Genomic DNA, 19,341 nt, shown 5'->3' on the forward strand with positions numbered 1-19,341 from the left:
ATAGGCTCTATGTAAACTGTCCATATTGCTAAGTCAGTCCATAATAAGAGAAAAGTTAGAGGAAAAAGTTGTGTTGCTTTATCCATGATGGAAACTGTGGGATTAGGAGTTGTTACTTAAATGAATTAATCAGGATAATATAAGCAACCGACATTTTCTATGATAAAAATGCATTTTTGTCCCCAAGTATATTTTTCAAACTAAAAGGAAATGGCCTTAAGGCTCTAGGGGTATAACCTCAGTACTATTTCCTCAGGAGTTCAGCAGTATATTTTAAATTATGGATTTGAGTGGCAGTATCCTAATTTAATGTTTCTCGAGAGTGTGGTAATCAGACCAAAAGCAGCATCACTTGGGAACTTATTAGAACTGCAATTCCACGGGCCTTTCCCCAGGTCGGCTGTATCAGAAATTTCAGGGGTGGAGCCTGAAGTCTGTGTTTAACAAGCCTTTCAGGTGATTCCGCTGCATCCTGAAGTTTGCGAACTGCTCTACGAGGTCTGGAGGCTTTCCTGGAGTTGTTATCACCCAGTAAGGAAAAGCTGAGTTTTTAGCAGTGGGTACTTTGAAGGGGTTGTGAACGTATCCCTGGAAGGACTTGATTATCTTTTCCTTCCCAGCTCTCTCTTCTCTTTAAGAACATTTACACTCACCCTACAGGAAAAAGTTTGGGAAATATGAGAGAGTAGACTGTTGATTCTTATGTAAAGTAGTTATAATAGCCATAAATACAATTATGAACATAATAGTAATAACGACACACAAAAAAAGCAAACTTAGGTCTTTGATTAACTGACTCAAATGTTGTTAGCTAGTTTTATTCTTAACCTATTTATGTATACATCATATTGACCCTCACAGGGCTGTTATTACTGGGCTAAGGGATTTAGCAAAAGTCAATAAATGTTTGTTAGACTGTGGGTGTGCTACTTAGTGGTTCTTAAGCCTGGCTGCACCTTAAAACCATCTACCAACCTTTCGAAACATACTTGTACTGGGGCTCTACTCCCAGAAGTTCTGATTTAATTCAGGAGGGAATAAGCATTGTTTGGCCCAGCAGCTATAGTTTGACAAGCTTCCCAGGGGATCCAACTATGCAGCCAAGATGAGAACAACTGTTTAACATACCTGATAGGTTAGGAACAGTATGTAAAGATACCAGGGACATTGTAAAAAAAAAAAAAAAAAAAAAAAAATTTAAAAATGCATAATGAATAATCATTAAGGTCTTTTTTTTAAAACTCTGAAATTCTCTTTATTCCAAATTACCATTCTTACCTTGTTACGGCTTGTCTCCTCTTGTGTTTGTTACGAGTTAAATAGGATTTTAGGTTGTGTGTCACTTTTTCAAGAGATACTCTCTTAGTAATTATTCCTGACATATAAATGATTTTGGCAAAAGTTGCACGTGATTAGTTTTTTAATGTGGCCTGCATTTACTTGGGTGTATGTTCTTTGACTAATATTTTGTGTACAGTAGTAATTGCCCTAGTCCTGTTGATTAAAAACTTTAATATGAGTGGAAACCTTAATATGAGTGAAGTTACTGGAAACTTCAAAGAGTGAATTGTAGAATTTTAAAAAATTTTAAAGCCATTTTTAAAGCAATAAAATGGTTTTAAAATTTAAAAATGTTAAATCAAAATTAAAGCCATTAAAAATATTTCATATTCCATCCTTCCCCCTTGTTTTGAAACAGACACTATTTCGCACTGCCTACCAACCCTGGTGAACAGTTCTACATGTTTTGCACTCTTGCTGCTTGGTTGATTAACAAAGCAGGACACCCCTTTGAGCAACCTCAAGAATATGATGACCCTAATGCAACTATATCTAACATATTATCTGAGCTTCGATCATTGGTAAGTATGAACAACTGTCTTCTTTCAGATGTCAAGTTATGAATTTTAATATTGGCAATTCAACAACATAGGTGCTACCCTTTTAGATGAATTGTCTATGAATGACAATATACACACTCAATACTTACGTATGTAAAATTAAATCTGGATTTTTTTCAGATAAAACCTCAGAATGGTTGGTATTACAATGTTAATGCCACTTCTAAAAATGTTCAGTGTACTCTTTGTAGCCCGAAGTAATAATATTTTTCTTAATCTGGTTATGTCTCAGAGGTAAATTTATGGATACTTAGATCTCCTTCTAATAAATGCTAGTAGGAAGCTAAAACATTGTATTTTGAAAGGGAACTTTGATTTAATAGACCATGATAGCAGCTGTACTTTTCATTTCTGACTTGTCCTGGGGGACATCCAGTAAGAATTTTTGGCATAAATGTTATTAACTTTTGACAAGTGAGTCACTTTGTCCTTCCTATGGCTGTTTAACAATAGGATGCCAAGCTAGTAGTTTTACTGGTATTTTTCATCCTACAGGATCAGTTACTTGTTCTGTTATGAGGTTATTGCCTTTCAATCTGATACCTTTGACAATAAAACATCTTCATTTTCCCTTAGTTTATGTATTAATGGATAGAAAAGACGGATTTCTAAGAAGCAATATAATTCATTATTTTAAATCATATTTGAAACAGAGAAGTAATACATTTATTCAGCAGTACTTTGCTTAAAATATTTTGACATATGGAATATAAATAACAAATAAGACACTGTCTTTTGTATTTTAGGGTAGAACTGCAGATTTTCCTCCTTCAAAATTAAAGTCAGGATATGGAGAACATGTATGCTATGTTCTTGACTGTCTAGCTGAAGAAGCATTAAAATATATTGGTTTCACCTGGAAAAGGTAAACATTACCCAACCTGACAATAGTAATTTTATGTGGATGGCTTTTTCCTCTGTGGGATCAGAGCTGTTTAACTGAACTGACAAGGAGTATTTCCTCTTGAATATTCTAAACTGAAAATGCCACAAGTGATTAAAAATTTCTGTATAGACACACTGGAATATCTGGTATATTCAAAATCAGTTCTGATTTTATCATGCTCCTGCCCAATTCAAATTTAAATAATTATTAAACGTTCAACTGTAACTCAATATCTTTATCAACGTAGGAAATTTTTTTACTGTCTCTTTATTTATATATACAAAGATGGTACATACATGGGGTAACTGATAGCTGTAGATTTAAGGAAAAAATGGAAATTAATATAATACTTTAAAATGGGATTTTGTGGGTCACCTGCGTGGCTCAGTTGGTTAAGCGTCCAACTATGGCTCAGGTCATGATCTTGTGGTTTGTGAGTTCGAGCCCCATGTCAGGCTCTGTGCAGACACTTCAGAGCCTGGAAACTGCTTCCAATTCTGTGTCTCCCTCTCTCTTTGCCCCTCCCTGCTTGTGTTCTGTCTCTCTCTGTCTCAAAAATAAATAAAATATTTTTAAAAATTAAGAAAAAGTAAATGGGATTTTCCCTTATAGATACTGGACAAGAATAATAGCTATCTGAAGAAGCCACCTGACACTCTTAGTTCTTCATCATTGCTTCATTATTTGACTTGACAGTGATGTATTTATATTTCTATGATTGTATTTATCCCTTGGTTTTAAACTCCTTTGTTTTCAGGTCAGCCTTTCTTGCCAGGAACTATGAACTCTTCATATGTTCTGTATGGCAGTTAGCATAGCACAGATGACCACATCATTTTAAACCATATGAAATTACTGATATTCATCTAGCATTGAACTAAAAAAGGGCAATTTTATGCTTCAACCTAAATATTATGAGTTAGTGCACTATAAGGAATAACTATATGACTGAGATTACTTCTTTATTGGACTCCAACAAAAGTTATGAGATGTGCTACTCCATTTGGTATTTTTAAACATTACTAAATTTATTGTCCAATGTGTTCTAAGTTCACCTGATCAGTTTCTCAACCATTATTCAACTTTGTACTTCCTTTATTCATAGGCATATCTAATTCCTGGCCATGTATTGTGATTCTGATAATTTATAAGGACTGTAAATGTACGGGGAAAGAAAAGGGGAAAATATTGAAAATAGGTATCAGAGAATATTTCAGCTATGTAATGTGTAATTTACACAGAAGTTACATATTTGTAGGTGACTTTTATTTATTAAATATGTCAAAATAAATCCTAGAAGAACATTGCTTTTTAGGTATTATCTAATTCTAGTTAATAAAAACATTGGACATTTATTTTTTAAATGTTAATTTTTATACTTTGTTAACCTGTCCGAGGTATAGATTTTTTAAATAAGTTTCTAGAAATAAACCTAAATACTTTTGGGTATTTTTAATATGGGAAATACATGTCATTAATCTTGATGGAGAAATAATTGTTCAATACTTAGTGTTAGGACCACTAATTAGATTTTGGAAATAGGAAAGCTGGAGCCCATCTTATTCCATCAAAATAAATTTCAGATTGATCAAAGATGTAAATGTGAAAAATGAGACTATAGGAGTACTAAAAGGTCAAAGGTGGTTGGGATGTGTCATATACAGGAAAAAGCTAGGATCCATGCAAGAAAAGGTTGCCAAGTCTATGTAACAAGAATTGTACAATCCTGAATAGCCAAGATTATAAGTAATAAACTAGAAAAAATCTTTTTAACACAAATTAAGCAAAGCATCAATTTTCTTAATATACAAAAGGGCAAAGGGCATAAATAGACATTTTACTGAAAAATAAACACCGATAACCGATCAAAACCTGAAAAAGTGTTTAATCACTCTCCTGTGAAAGAAATGCAATAAATGCATTAAATGCAATAAAACAAGAGATTTTTCATGTATATGATTGGCAAAGATTAACGTTTATTTACAGTATTGGTGAATATGTGAAAATGGAGTCCCTGTTTTTGGGAGTGTGAATTAGGGTAACATTTTGGAAGCTGGTTTTTGGTGATATACAGCAAAAGAATACAATGTACAAAGTTGTTGACCCACCTATTCTACTTGTATAAATTTATTATAATTGATAGACATAATGATAAATGTACAAGGATGATCTTTGTAAAATTGGTAAAAAATAGAAACCACCTCAATGTTCATCCACAGGTTGCTAATTAAATTAATTATGGTTCTGTTTAATAGTTCAATGGAATATAGTGCAGGTGAGGGGAAAAAGAGAAAAATGTATATGCACTTAAATGTGGTATGTTAGTAAGTGGGAAAAAGTGTATTGGGTAACAATATGCATGGTATCATTCTAATTGTGTAAATTTATTTTTTAAATTTGGAGGTAAACATTTTTGCTTCTTTACATAGAAAGTTTCTGACAGAATACATCAAACATGGTGATTATGGAAGGCAGAAAAGGATAATAATATCTGGCATAGAGGGGATTCTTAGTATTCATATTATACCTTTTTCATGCTAAAATGTTTTGTTTTTAACTCTCCTTTCATACTAATCTTTATTATTTTAGACCAACATACCCAGTGGAAGAATTAGAAGAAGAAACTGTCCCAGAAGATGATGCAGAATTAACGTTAAATAAAGTGGATGAAGAATTTGTGGTATGTGTGTTGCTGAGCTTTTTTTTTTTATCCTTTGGGTTTCTTTCCCTTCTGTTAATTCCCCCAGATTTCCATTTTCAGGAATATATGTTGTTTCATTGTTTCTAGAGAAGAAAAGCTTTTAAATAGCATACCCAGTATCAGTTGTTTCGACCTTTGGTTAAGTTAATGCTCATGTTTTCTAATGGCTGAGCTCTGAATTACAGTCAGGGTTCTTAAACTATAGACAGGAAATAGTGAACTGCTAGTTATATGAGTAAATATTTTAACCATTCTTGATTTTAAATGGGCCATAAATACTACAGAACTTAAAAAAGAACAGTAGGGTTTAGGATTAATATATTCTACTCCATAAGAACAGTATTCATTTCTCAGGGATTTCTGTATGCTTCTAAAATTAGAATAAGTACTACCCTTTAGGAATTTTAAAAAGTATTTATAAATACCAACATTATTTAAATTGTTGGGCAGCATCTAGGCCTTTACCATTCTCAACATCCTGGTCATATTGTGAAACTAAATAAGTCTATAACAGATTAGACTACTAAAATGGTAGAAACAGAGAACACTTTCTCGTAACTAGAGATAGACTGATGATGGTGTTTTAGGAAGTATAATATCTGAAATTGAAATAGCAGGAAAAAACCCTTTTTTAAACTGTACTTTACTGTCATAAACCAATTACGTTTTCAAGATGAATTTCTAAATCAATAGATAATATATTCTATATTTCAGCTTAATTTATTATGCTACTATATACTACAAAGATATTAATCACTGCATCATTTTATAGCAAATGTTGAAAATAACCACTAAATAAATTAGACTCTATCCAAATAGTAGAATGTTATGTAGCCATTAAGATTGTTTACAAAGAAATGTTATTGACATAGGGATGATAACTTATGCTGTATGCATAAATTCAAGCATGTAACATACAAAAAAGAAAAAATAACAATATGTCAACATTAGTTACCTATGGATAGAAAGATTATGGATGATTATTTTCTTTTCTAGGCTTCTTTGTATTAAAGTTTTAATGTGTTTTATCAGAGTATAAATATTTTATTTTGTTTTATTTTTTAAATGTTTTATTTATTTCTGAGAGAGAGGGAGAAAGAGAGAACATGAGCAGGGAAGGGTCAGAGAGAGAGGGAGACACAGAATCTGAAGCAGTCTCCAGGCTCTGAGCTGGCTGTCAGCACAGAGCCTGATGCAGGGCTCGAACCTACAAACCGTGAGATCAAGACCTGAGCCGAAGTCGGACGCTTAACTGACTGAGCCACCCAGGCACCCCAGAGTATAAATATTTTAAAATATGAATATAAAAAAGATCATTTGGTTATTTATAGAGGGGAAAAAGACCATTGTAAAACTAATCAATTTAATAGATATCTTTTTAAATATGATACATTTAAAAAGTTAAGGTAAATATACATTCTTTTTAAATATGATACATTTAAAAAGTTAAGGTAAATATACATTCATTCTGCTTGTGTTTTATTGAGCACCTGTTGGGTAAGACGCTGGTGGAACTGTATGTACAAAAGCTCTGAGGCAGGCAGTAGCCTAGCTTAATCAAGGAGCTGAGAGAAGACCACTGGGGGCATACCTCCTAAATGAGGCGGGTTTGTGTGTGTGTGTGGTTTAAGATTAACAAGGAAGACAGACCAAGTCCAGATCATTTTGGCCATTTTTAAGGAGTTTAGACTTTATTCTTTCTAACAGATCTTTTCATTCAGCCTCAGAAAATGTTAAGTTCTCACATATTCCCAGTTGTTCACCCCTTTACTCAGGTATTTTCCTCATCTTGTCTTTTTAGTAACTGTTTATTAGTTAATGGTTTATCAACAGAAACCTGGTCCTCACACATCAACATTTAGCTTCAGAGATATAACTCAAACCTACCGGTCAGGAAAAAAAAAGTTACAAAAACCTAATAGCCAGAAAGAAAACTCTGTGAAGGTGGAAACCAATTTTACACTTGTTTTTTTGTATCTCGGTTATTGTGCATTGTTTGGTGCAAAGTGGATGTTCATTAAATATTTGACTACAAAATCAGCTGTCAGTAAATTGCTGTGTAACTTTTAGAGAAAGTATAGCTGATTTTTTTTTTTCTGAGAACCCTTTAAAGTCCAAAGCAGCATCACTAGGTATATAAATTAGAGAAACAAACTAGAAAGCAGCCTCTTTGCACATTTCTTCCCAGCTATAAGGTAAGGTCCTTCTTCTGTCATAAGACCAAACCGAAGGCCTTCTTCAAAGGCCTGAGGCTGTTTCCTTACGTCAAGTCTCTTGAATTTTTTCCTTTTCTTCCTTTCTTACTGTTATCATATTCTAAGGAACCCTCAGTTACCTCTCTCATTCCTCTTGTTAAGGAGATCAGTGCCAAAAAGCATTTGTACAGTGGGATGTTACATTACTTTGTTGCCAGAGTTTGGGACAGCTCAAGGATGGAAAAGATAATTTCTGACAGAGTAAAGTTCTGCTATAGTCCTGTAGAAACTAGAATCCTTCAGTTTTAGACTTGTCAAATCAAGGTAGGACACATTGATACCTGTTAAAACAAAAAGGTAAAACAAGTATTGGTCACAAAACAATATTTTCACCTGCTGTATATAATCATATATTTAGTAATTGACAGATAATTAAAAGGGTACATGTTAGGCAAAGAAGTGGTACGCAATTGTTGAGTGTCTTCTAAATAACCAAAATCAGAATACTCAACTTTAAAGCTTTTTTTTTGGTAAGTCTTTTATATTTGAATTCCTTTTGAATGCTGTCTTAATATTTAGTAACCTAAATCCTTTTTTGACTGCCTACTATTAAAGCTTCTTACCTATTTGTGTTTAGTCCAGTACTAATTCAACAAGTATTTATTGATCCCTATGTAAACTGGACTGATTAGGTTATTGTAAAAGCATAATAAACTTGTCTCTTCTCCCATGGGCATCGAGTCATTGGCGTTTCAATCATTTACTCTGGTTGTTAAATAGGTCATCATTAGTGCAAACACAGAATAAACTGAGCCGTATCTCAAAGGTGTGCATCTGCATTTACGGTTAGGATTTAAGCTGTAAACAGTCACATCAATTTTGTGTACATCTCTAAGCTCCACTGCTCCTCCTCCCTAAAAAAGTAAATGTAAAAAAATGTAAACATAAAGTAAATGTCACTTTAGTATATTTATACTTTGCACTTATATTGCTTCATATTTTACAAAAATCTTTCCAATTCCCCAAAGATTAATTCTCATAGCTTACCTTAGTGGCCTCACCTCCAGAGTTTCAGAGTAGACCTGCGATGGGACCTTAGAATTTGCATCCTAACAAGTTCCCAGGTGATACTGATGCTGGCGTCTCAGAACCACATTTTGAGAACCGTTGTCTTCCATCCTTCTAAATTCTTTTTTAAAATTTTTTAATGTTTATTTATGTTTGAGAGAGAGAGAGAGAGAGACAGAGCGTGAGTAGGAAAGGAGTAGAGAGAGGCAGACACAGAATCTGAAGCAGGCTCCAGGCCCTTTACTGTCAGCACAGAATCTGATGCAGGGCTCGAACTCACAAACCATGAGATCATGACCTGAGCTGAAGTCGGACGTTTAACCGACTGAGCACCCCACGTCCTTCTAAATTCTTAAAGATCAGGATTATCTTTGAAATCTACCACTGCAGCTTTGTAGAACTGTACATGTGGAAGTGTCCATCAAATGACACATACTTCAGGTTTTTTTTTCCTTTGAGGATCAAGCTCCGTTTGCTAGATTACCATGTCCTTAAGCCTGGGCTATTGTTGTTAAATTTCCTTCACCCATTATGTCACTTTCACCACAGAGACATTTGAAGAGAAAGGGGAGCTAATTTTTTGACCTACATGCTTTAGAAGCTGCTCAGGCTCCATAGTTACTGTTGGGAAAGAGACTGCCTCACAGAGGGTCACTTCTGACCCTGCTGCCCACAGCAAGTGGCCCAGGGGTCAGAACCAACTTTGAATTTACATACACCATCCTTTAAGATCCTTAATATCTAAGATACAAGGTTAATATCTTAAATACATATTTATATCTTTAAATAGATTTAATATTTTAATATCTTTAAATACATGGGCCAAGGAGTACTGATGACTAAACTTAGTAATTTATTAAACTCAAACATATAAGAGATGAGATGTCAAAAATATGCATTAACGGGATTGGTCCCCAGAACTGGTGAGAATATTCTGTGTCTTATCAACCTCATTTTTGCCCATTTTAGTCATGTTCCTCAAAATTGACATTAACTCCTTCCATTATCTATTTCATACATGCCACTCTGCACGGTTTCTTATTTTATTCATATGTTTATTTACCCTTAGTTTTATAGCAATGGCTCTTCCTTCTCCTTTGTTTTTCTTTTTTCAGTGACTATAAAAAGGCCCTATTTTAAAAGGCACCGTCAAAACCTGTAAGAACAGAAGAGCTGCTAATAACATTACGCCCTACATTACACACACTACTAGACTTTGAAATGCCCTTTTCTGCATTGGTCTTTATATCCAGCTTAGTATATTATGTATGTAAAAACTGGAAGTAACATTTTTTAAATTGTAACTTTTTGTAATTATTAACTTTTAAAACTTTTATTTTTCTAAGGAAGAGGAGACAGACAATGAAGAAAACTTTATTGATCTCAACGTTTTAAAGGCCCAGACATATCGCATGGTAAGTTACATGGGATACACACAGGACCAGCAAGCAATCAGTATACTTTTTCTGCTGAAAGCTGAAACAAGTAGAAACCATTGTTTGCCATTGTTTTGTGCATCCTGTGAAATGTAGCTCTGAAAAGTTGTTTCCTATATATAAAATGTTATAATTAGAGCAAATAAAAAATCCAGAGGGCCAAGTGGGACAGCCTCCTATCTGTACCATGGAAAATCAACATACTGCTTCTCTTATAAACTGGAAATAATTTGTCATTTTTTATTAAAGAAAGACATTATTTGATTTCAAGTTATTTTCCATTATAACTGGCTAGTATTGAATGGTCTTGATTATAGGAAAATACTTAAATGGTAATTCTTTGAAATTAAAGTGGGTTATTGTAAGACTGGTATATCGATAGGTAGTCAAACATTGTTTTAAGTCAGTGTTGGCTTGTTTTAATTAGGAAGTCTAGTCTATAAATGAGAACCCTCAGTGAAATGTTTTTTAAAAAATTTTTAATGTTTAGTTTTGAGAGAGGGTGAGCACGCACGGGAACAGGAGAGGGGCAGAGAGAGAGGGAGACACAGAGTCCAAGGCAGGCCTCAGGCTCTGAGCTGTCAGCACAGAGCCAGACTTGGGGCTCTAATTCACAAGCCACGAGATCACGACCTGAGCCAAAGTTGGCTTTAACCGACAAAGCCACCCAGGCTCCCCTCAATGAGCTATTTCAAAAGTACATATAGGATTTTTATATTTTACTATATGTATATTTCAATAATTTTATACTTAATTACTTGCTCACAAAGGTATATATGGAATATAATTTTCTTTTTAAATGTTTTAACTTTTTTTTAAAGTTTATTTATTTTTGAGAGAGACAGTAACAGACTGAGCAGGGTAGGGACAGGGAGAGAGAGAATCCCAAGCAGGCCATGTGCTGTCAGCATAGAGCCCAATGAAGATCTCAATCCCACGAACTATGAGATCACAACCTGAACTGAAATCAAGAGTTGGATACTTAACTAACTGAGCCACCCAGGCACCCCTGGAATGTAATATTCTTATTTGCCCTTTATTTAATTTTTCTTGTCTAAATTCTACAAATGAGTTTGAAACTTCCTTGGCCATCCCACCCCAGGATGATCTCTTCATTTATTGTTTACTGCATTAGTACTATTAGTCAGCATTATTTATTATTATCTTATATCATTAGGTATGTGTGTTGTTCTCTGCTCAACTTGAGATGCAATAAAACGTATAACATTGTAGCTAACTTGCCTGTGTGAGTTGACTTTAATACATTTAGTGCTTACTAGATATCTGACCTTGAGCAGGTTTCCAAAATTTTTGCACCTTCTCTTTCTCATTTATAAAATGAGGATAAAAATGTTATCTTTTTCATAGGGTTTTTAAAGAATAAAAGAATTATTACATGTACAGCATTTATCATGATGTGTGGCATATAAAAGTGCTCAATAAGTGTTAGCAAAAACCAAAACCTCATCTTCTTCCCACATTCCCCTTCTCAAATCTGATTTGTATAAGCTCCTTGATTATAGGAGAAAACTATCAATTTTTATATTCTCCATAACACAGAAGATGCCAAAAACATGAATTCATTCATTGATTTTTAAATGAATGTATTTTTATTGCTCAATTGAAAATTCAGAATATAATATACTCTGATACAGTATATCAGATTAATATGTTAACATTTAAATCCAAACAAACTCCAGTTGTAACAGTCCATTTGTAGTACTTTGTAGGTTTCAAAGTACAGTTGACCCTTGAACAACACCGGTTTGAACTGCACAGGTGCACTTACACGGATTTTTTTTCTGGATAAATACAGTGCAATACCATAAGTGTATTTTCCTTATGATTTTCTCCATAGCATTTTCTTTTGTCTTTATTATAAGAATGCAGTATATAATGCATATAACGTACAAAATGTGCATGAATTGACTATGTCATCAGTAAGGCTTCCAGTCAATAGTAGGCTATTACAAGTTACGGTTTTGAGGAGTCAAAGGTTATATACCCAGATCTTTGGTTATGTAGGGGTCAACAGCCCCCTAACTCTAGCATTGTTCAAAGGTCAACTGCACTTTATTTTTTTTTTTCAACTGCACTTTAAAATACATCCTTTATTAGCCTTGTGAAGCATTTGGGTAGATGTTGTTATCCTCATTGTACAGATACAAAAACTGAAATTTATAATCTTGGGACAGTTTACTCTTTTAAAAAACTAATAAAATTGCAATAGCTGAATTTGAATTAAGTTTGTTCTAAATTCCCGAGTCTATTACTTTTTTCTCTTTACCTCCTATAAGAATTCAGCAGGTAGGTATGGTTTGATTCCTACTTTCAGCAAGGACACTATGTTTGATGTTCCTAAATGAGTTGAAGATGATGACGACAGTTCTCCTAAAGTATGAGGAGAAAGAAACCAAAAGTGATGAACATATAGTTATAATCAGAACGAAACTGTCATTTGTGTTATTCATTCTTCCATTGATGGTGTAAATAGAACTTCTAAAGGCCACCTGGGATTCCCTCTGGATAAAGTAGTTTGAGAATTGGGAAGGGATGAAGAAATTTAATTTGCCTCTATCACTACTTTAAGTTCCTGTTTGTCCAGATTTCGGTTTTCACTTTAAAGTATATAAGTTTTCCCCTACCTGTGTCTTTGTAAATTATCTAGGAACTAGATTCTTTAGACAAATATTATATAACATAAGCTAAGGCTATGTGTGGTTGTATTTTCACAAGAGGAAGAAGTCTGGACACCAGGTGTTTGTGGATGGTCAGCCACGAAGTTCTAATGAGGCAGAAAACCCTTTCATATTTTAAAAAATCTGGCAAGCTTATGGTGTTGCCCGCTAAAGCCATCTGCCTGAGACAGCTGTATCTGACTCTAGCTTATGATGGCTTAGCTGCTCTTTCCCCAAGACAGACCTGCTATATAGGTCAGTAACATAGATTGAAGATTTTATGTTTCATTGCAGCAGGTGGACTCACAATACAGAGAAAATATTATTTTAGCAAAGTTGCATATAATGAGTTTTATTAGAACAAAAATGACATATACTCTCTAGGAAATTGATATACTAAATGTAGATGTGACTGTGTCACCCCAGCCACTTATGGATTATAGCAATCCTCTCTACCTGTGGTTTTGAAATAATAGATGCTTCTCCAGGCATTCTCTGTTCTCTCACTTTGCGTTATTTTTCTTTACAGACCCTGGCAGTATACTGATTTCCATTTTTTGTCTATCTCAGTCACTAGAATGCTCTCTCCTCTGAGTGGGAACTTTCTTTAGTACTTTTTCACCTGTGCCTGGTGTGTAGAAACTTCTCAGTATTGAATAATATTGAAGGAATACATGCCCGAATGAATGCTATTTTACATTTACAATTTTATAGGCAAGGTATAGTTTAATCTTCATAGAGAAAAGAACTGCTCAATAATAATTACTTCCCCTTCTATGTACCAGGTGGGATAATGCAGGGAGAAATCTATTTATATTCCCTTCTTTCACTAAAGAAAGTGATATCTAGATCCTAAAAAGGGCGCTTGCTCTTAAGTATCATGATAATGCAAGAGATGAGCCTACACAGTATCTTCTTGAGATTTGTGCTAAATGGAGTGAGAATGTAAATGGAAAAGACATGTTGCAGATGATGTTCTCTGGAAGTGGACACTGAGACAGAGTTTGGGGTACAAGATGTTGATTGTGAAAGGAAGGGGGGAAATTTGGGCTAGGGAGAAGCCTAGATATGATTCAGGCCTGACCAAGCCCAGGGCGACCTGCTGAAGAGCTCTGGACCAAGTGCTGCCTGCGTGGCCCATCACTCCAGGCAGGCTGGCCTGGGAAGGACGTACTGCCAGGCCAGGTCGAGGTGGCTCTCTGCAGGTCAGACAGCCTGAGGCCGCTGACGGCAGGAAGCTGTCTGCCGGCCACGTTGCAGCAGGTCTTTCCTTGAAAGGGGACCTGGTGGTCCATCTTCCTGACTCCATGACAGTATTTGAATCCTGCAGCTGCTAATTTGAAGAATTTATAGAGTGATACTATGTGCCCAGTGACTAAACTCTGAAGTGTCTACTTGGATCATGACATAGCTGTAGTGTTTCATGAGCCCTGAAAATGGTGTTCTGAGAAAATGGTTCCTCCTATCAATGGTGAACGCTTACAGTGATGAAGCTGGTTTGTTTTGGAAGCACTTGTTTTTCAGAACATTTATTTTCTCTCAGGTTTGGAATGTACATTTTATTTTTTTTTTTTTTTTACAAATAGTTTATTGTCAAATTAGTTTCTACATAACACTCAGTGCTCATCCCCAAAGTGCCCTCCTCCATGCCCATCCCCCCCTCCCCCCCACACCCATCAGTCCTCAGTTTTTGTCAGCATTCAAGAGTCTCTCATGGTTTGCCTCTCTCCCTTTCCCCCACCATTTCCGCCCTTCTTCTCCCCCTTGTTCCTCCGTCAAGTTCCTCCTAATCCTCCTATACGTGCAAACATATGATATTTGTCCTTCTCTGCCTGACTTATTTCGCTCAGCATAACCCCCTCATGTGTAGCAACATGGATGGAATGTACATTTTAAAGTCATTTTATTGTGTGCTCTCCCCTCTAGTCCTCTTACCCCCTTTATGATGTTGCCAAATATAATACTTTGTAAGAAAATAACTTTTGCAATTAGCAAGGTATTACCTTGTCTTCCAAAGTTTTATTTGTAGGTTAGTTATTTGAATTTTGATATAGCTTTTCTTTTTTTTTAATGTTTTTTAATGTTTTGATTTTTTTTGAGAGAGAGAGAGACAGCATGAGCAGGGGAGGGTCAGAGAGAGAGGAAGACACAGAATCTGAATACAGGCTCCAGGCTCTGAGCTAGCTGTCAGCACAGAGCCTGACGCGAGGCTCAAACCCACAAACCGTGAGATCATGACATGAGCTGAAGTCGGAAACTTAACTGACTGAGCCACCCAGGCACCACATATGTATGTTTCCTTAGAAGAAAAAAAGATCTAGATAAATATTAGTCTTCAAGGCTGGCCCATAAAGTTCTACATTCTCTCTGTCCCTCTGATTTCCTGAAGTGTCTTGAAATCAAAATTTAGCCAAAAACTCCTTGGGGGTGGTCATGAGGGAAGACACTGGTGCTGTATTAAAGATCTTACCGGTGGGCAGAGCCCCTGCTGGGTAGGGGGACAGTAGAATTTCAGAGATGCGAGGGGTGGGAGCAGGAAAGGAAGGCTCTGGGGGCAAGGTGTTAGGCAGGTGTTTAGGCCATTTCTAGTTCTGTCTCGAGTGTGTTCATTGGAAACCACCTGGACCATTGTGGCAGCTACACTGTAATTACCAGTGGTCTTTGTAGCTCCCCTCCATTCTGAAGCTCGGTGGAGTGATAGCAGCAGTGTTGTGGCAGCATAACGCAGATGTGTCATTCTCCTCCCCCAGTGGAAAAAAGATGGGAGGGAAGCTGTGCGCTCGGCGTTCTATTTTTAAATGTCCATCACTTCATTTCAAAACAGTTTTTCAAACATGCCATAGATACCATTCTTCCTTGAGATGCTAAATTTGAGGTTTTAGAAACCAAATTCTGAGTTAGACAGCATAAAACCAACTATCTCAAAAGGTTTAAACACAATTGGTTTTTAATTACTTAGCAAAAAAATTCATTGTACCAAGAATGAGAGAATTTTTAGCTTAAAAAGCAAAAGCTGTAAGGAAGCAAAAATCTGGGCTTAGAATAAAAATGTCATCTCAGTTTTTGAGTGTCATTGTGGCAAGCTTGCAATATTGTAATCAAAAAAGGGAGGAAGATGGTTCTACTTTGGTTAATATCTTAAATACTTTAAATTTTCTTCATTTTACATTGGATTTACATTTCACTTCTTGAAACAATGTCCCTTCTGAGTAATATAGGAAAAGAGCATTGTTCTGCAGTATAACTTGCCTCCCTGGGTTTCCACTGGTTCTGATTCTTGCTTGAAGAAAATGGTTTTTCTTCTCCTTTCCTAAAACATTTGAGTGTTTGTCCTTCTGTGCTGTGACTGTAAGAAGTCTGTGGTTGGTATTTCACAGGAGAAACAATTAGAGCACCACATGTCTGAGCGTGATGGAATGCCTTATGACTGAGTAAATGCTTTTATATCTCTGGTAACTAACCTGTACCACCCCATCAGCTTTACATCTGGAAGTGAATAGAAAATGTAGGTTAGAGAAAAAAAAGCTGTACTCCACACTGCTCAGAAGGAGCTCAAATGGCAGTTCTTGCTGGGTGTAAAACAGAGTTTTCCTTGATCTTTAGTGTAGCTTTTGAATTCACTCTTGGAATTGGAAAGATTCTTCCTTCCATCCTAGTTTTATTGTGAACCTAAAAAGAAGTAGAAAGGAAGCAAGGACTTTTCAAGGTCCTTTCGAGATCTAAGTTGTCCATACCTTCAATGTTGACACCATGGTGAAAAATAAGTCTTGGCTAAAATTCTGACTGCAGATCCGTTGAGCATCTGACTCTTGATTTTGGCTCAGGTCATGATCTCAAGGTCGTGAGATCAAGCCCCATATTGGGCTCTGTGCTGGACATGGAGCCTGCTTAAGATTCTCTCTCTCTCTCTCTCTCTCTCTCTCTCTCTGTCTCTCTCTCTGTCTCTGTCTCTCTGTCTCCGTCTCTCTGCCTCCCTCCCCATCCCTCCACTGCTCGCTCACATGCTCTCAAAAAAAAAAAAAAATTCTGACTACATGTCACTAGACACATAGCCTTAGTAATTAACCTGTGACTCTGCTTTCTTATCTGTGCAGTGGTGACATAATTCTTCCCAGGGTTGTTTTGAGATTAATACAACCTAACTAGCTGGATGCATTTCTTATTTTATATAAGTTTTCACCCTTCCTAGAGGTTGGAACTAAGAGATTGGCATATTACCAACATTCTTATGTGCTATAGGAGAGTAGAAAAATCCCCCATCTCTCAATACAAATAAGTTTCTAGATTACCACAAGTATTTTTGAGTAAGAAGCTTACATAGGATATAAGTTACCAAGAAGTTTGCATTTTTCTGTAAATTGGGAAGCCTTGGTGATGTCATGTCTTTATTTTCATAATCTGTCACATGGATTCTTATTTAGTTCCATGAGACTAAGTCTTCTATCACGCGAGGTTTCCCCTACAGAAATGACTAAGGGGAATTTGATGAAAAGTAATAGGATGTTTTTCAGGATTCATTTGAGAGCTGTCATTTTATAAATGGAGAGATTATATTTCCCGAGTCAATGCCAGTAGCAGATATTTATTATGTAATTCAGTATATTAGATGGGTACCAGGAATGTGTGCTTTTTTCAGTCCTCTGTAAACCTATATTCTTTAAATCCACCCAGCTCCACCCATCCATCTCTAGCAGTGTTAGTGCTTTGATGTTCGTCTAATGCTTCATTTTACCCAGGACATCTAGTTAGTCACTAAGACCTGCAAGGTGCTGTCTTTGAAATCTCCCTCATATGTGCCCCTTCAGCTCTCCTTCGAGGCTAAGTCCTCTTCATCTCCTGTCTGGATTATGTAACAATAATGACCTGAATTGTCTTTGATCCTTATCCTTCAATCCCACCCTCACCCTTTTGCAAAATTTTTTTCGCCCTACTCTTCCATCTTGCTTACCTAAGCGACTTTTATCAGGTCATTTTGAGTTCAGAAACTTGATGGCTTTTCAGTGCCTCTAGGTCAATTTATAGAGATTATAAAAACAATAATTTTTGGTCTGGATTTCCAGACTCTTAGCAGTTTGACAACTGTCCGTATAGCCAACCTTATTTTCTTCTGCCAGAATAACCTTTTTCCAGGCAAATGGATCTTCTGATAGGTTTTCAAACACCTCATGAGCATATCTGCTCTCGTCTTTGACTCCTATCTAAAATACCTTCTTGTCATCTCTCTACCTGACTCTTAAACCTTCAAAGTTCAGCTCAGATTCTGCCTTTTTAGTGAAACTTTACCAATTACCCCAGTCCCATTCAATTCTATGGCCCACAAATCTACAACCCATGACTATTCATAAAATATATTTAGAACATTCTAGAATATTCTTTCATGAGGATTTTTACCATTTTATTACTGTCCCTGAAAACAGAATAGTACCTGGCATATAGTAGGTGCCAAAGATTTGTTGGATATAGGTGGTCCAGTTGGTTAAGCATCTGACTCTTGATTTTTGCTCAGGTCATGATCTCAAGGTTTGTGAGACTGAACCCCGTGTTGGACTGTACACTGACAGAGCGGAGCCTGCTTGGGATTCTCTCAATCTCTCTCTCTCTCTCCCCCCCCCCACTAGCACTTATGCACATATGCATTCTCTCTCAAAATAAATAAACATTTTTAAAAAATCATTAAAAAAAAAGATTTGTTGGATAAATAAAGTTGTTTTACCTTGCTTGTAACTCTTTGTGGCCTCCCTTCAGGCTGAGAGGACAAAATTCATATTCCTCAGCCTCACTTCTAAGGTCTTTCACAAAGTATTTAACTCTTTTTTTGGCTCCCCAGTATTCGCCTTTCTAAGTCCCCAGTTGCTCTTGATGTGATGTTCACAGCCATGTGCATTTCTATTTCAGTATCTTGGCTTATGATGCTTTCCTGACTATAAACACTTGGCTTGTCTCTTTTCTGCCTATTTGCATTCCATACATCCTTATAAGGTTAAACTTAGATCTCATCATCTCTATTAAAATGCTTCTTTCTCTCATTCAAATTCCTAAAGCATTTACACCTACCAGCTAGTTTCTGGAAGTTAATCAAACTTATTATTTTTACCTGCTTTTATTAAAAACACTTTATTCTTTTTAAAAGTGAAATATATTCCTTGGGTTTGTTTGTTTGTTTGTTTTAATGAAGGCACAAAAAAGTGCAGTGGAATATTTGAAAACATCCCCAAATCTTAGCATCCAGATATAAACACTGTATCACTTTATGCATAATTGTCCTCAGGTTATGTCAGATGCTAGTATTTGGTGAATCTGGATGAAGGGTATATGGGAATTCTTTGTACTATTTGTATAATTTATCAGGAAGTCTAAAAAAATCATACTGACTCAGAAATAGATTGATGTACAGAGTTCATAAAATAATCCAAGTATATGGTGATATTAATAATATAGGAAACAATATAAATACATGGGCTGTTCAGTTAACTGGT

The 19,341-nt window shown here is 35.7% G+C and overlaps 1 protein-coding gene across 1 annotated transcript in view; it reads left to right on the forward strand.

The window, feature by feature from the left end:
- IFT57 (intraflagellar transport 57) overlaps positions 1 to 19,341 on the forward strand; it is a 53,346-nt gene that overhangs the window by 1,206 nt on the left and 32,799 nt on the right. Inside the window, exons 2-5 of the mRNA XM_039244983.1 lie at positions 1,700 to 1,862; positions 2,648 to 2,766; positions 5,377 to 5,467; positions 10,098 to 10,166. Of these exons, the coding sequence (XP_039100914.1) occupies positions 1,700 to 1,862; positions 2,648 to 2,766; positions 5,377 to 5,467; positions 10,098 to 10,166 (442 nt within the window). The remainder of the gene's footprint in view (positions 1 to 1,699; positions 1,863 to 2,647; positions 2,767 to 5,376; positions 5,468 to 10,097; positions 10,167 to 19,341) is intronic.

The sequence above is a fragment of the Hyaena hyaena genome, unplaced genomic scaffold, assembly GCF_003009895.1.
Source record: "Hyaena hyaena isolate Hyena2069 unplaced genomic scaffold, ASM300989v1 scaffold_251, whole genome shotgun sequence".
Taxonomy (NCBI): Eukaryota; Metazoa; Chordata; class Mammalia; order Carnivora; family Hyaenidae; genus Hyaena; species Hyaena hyaena.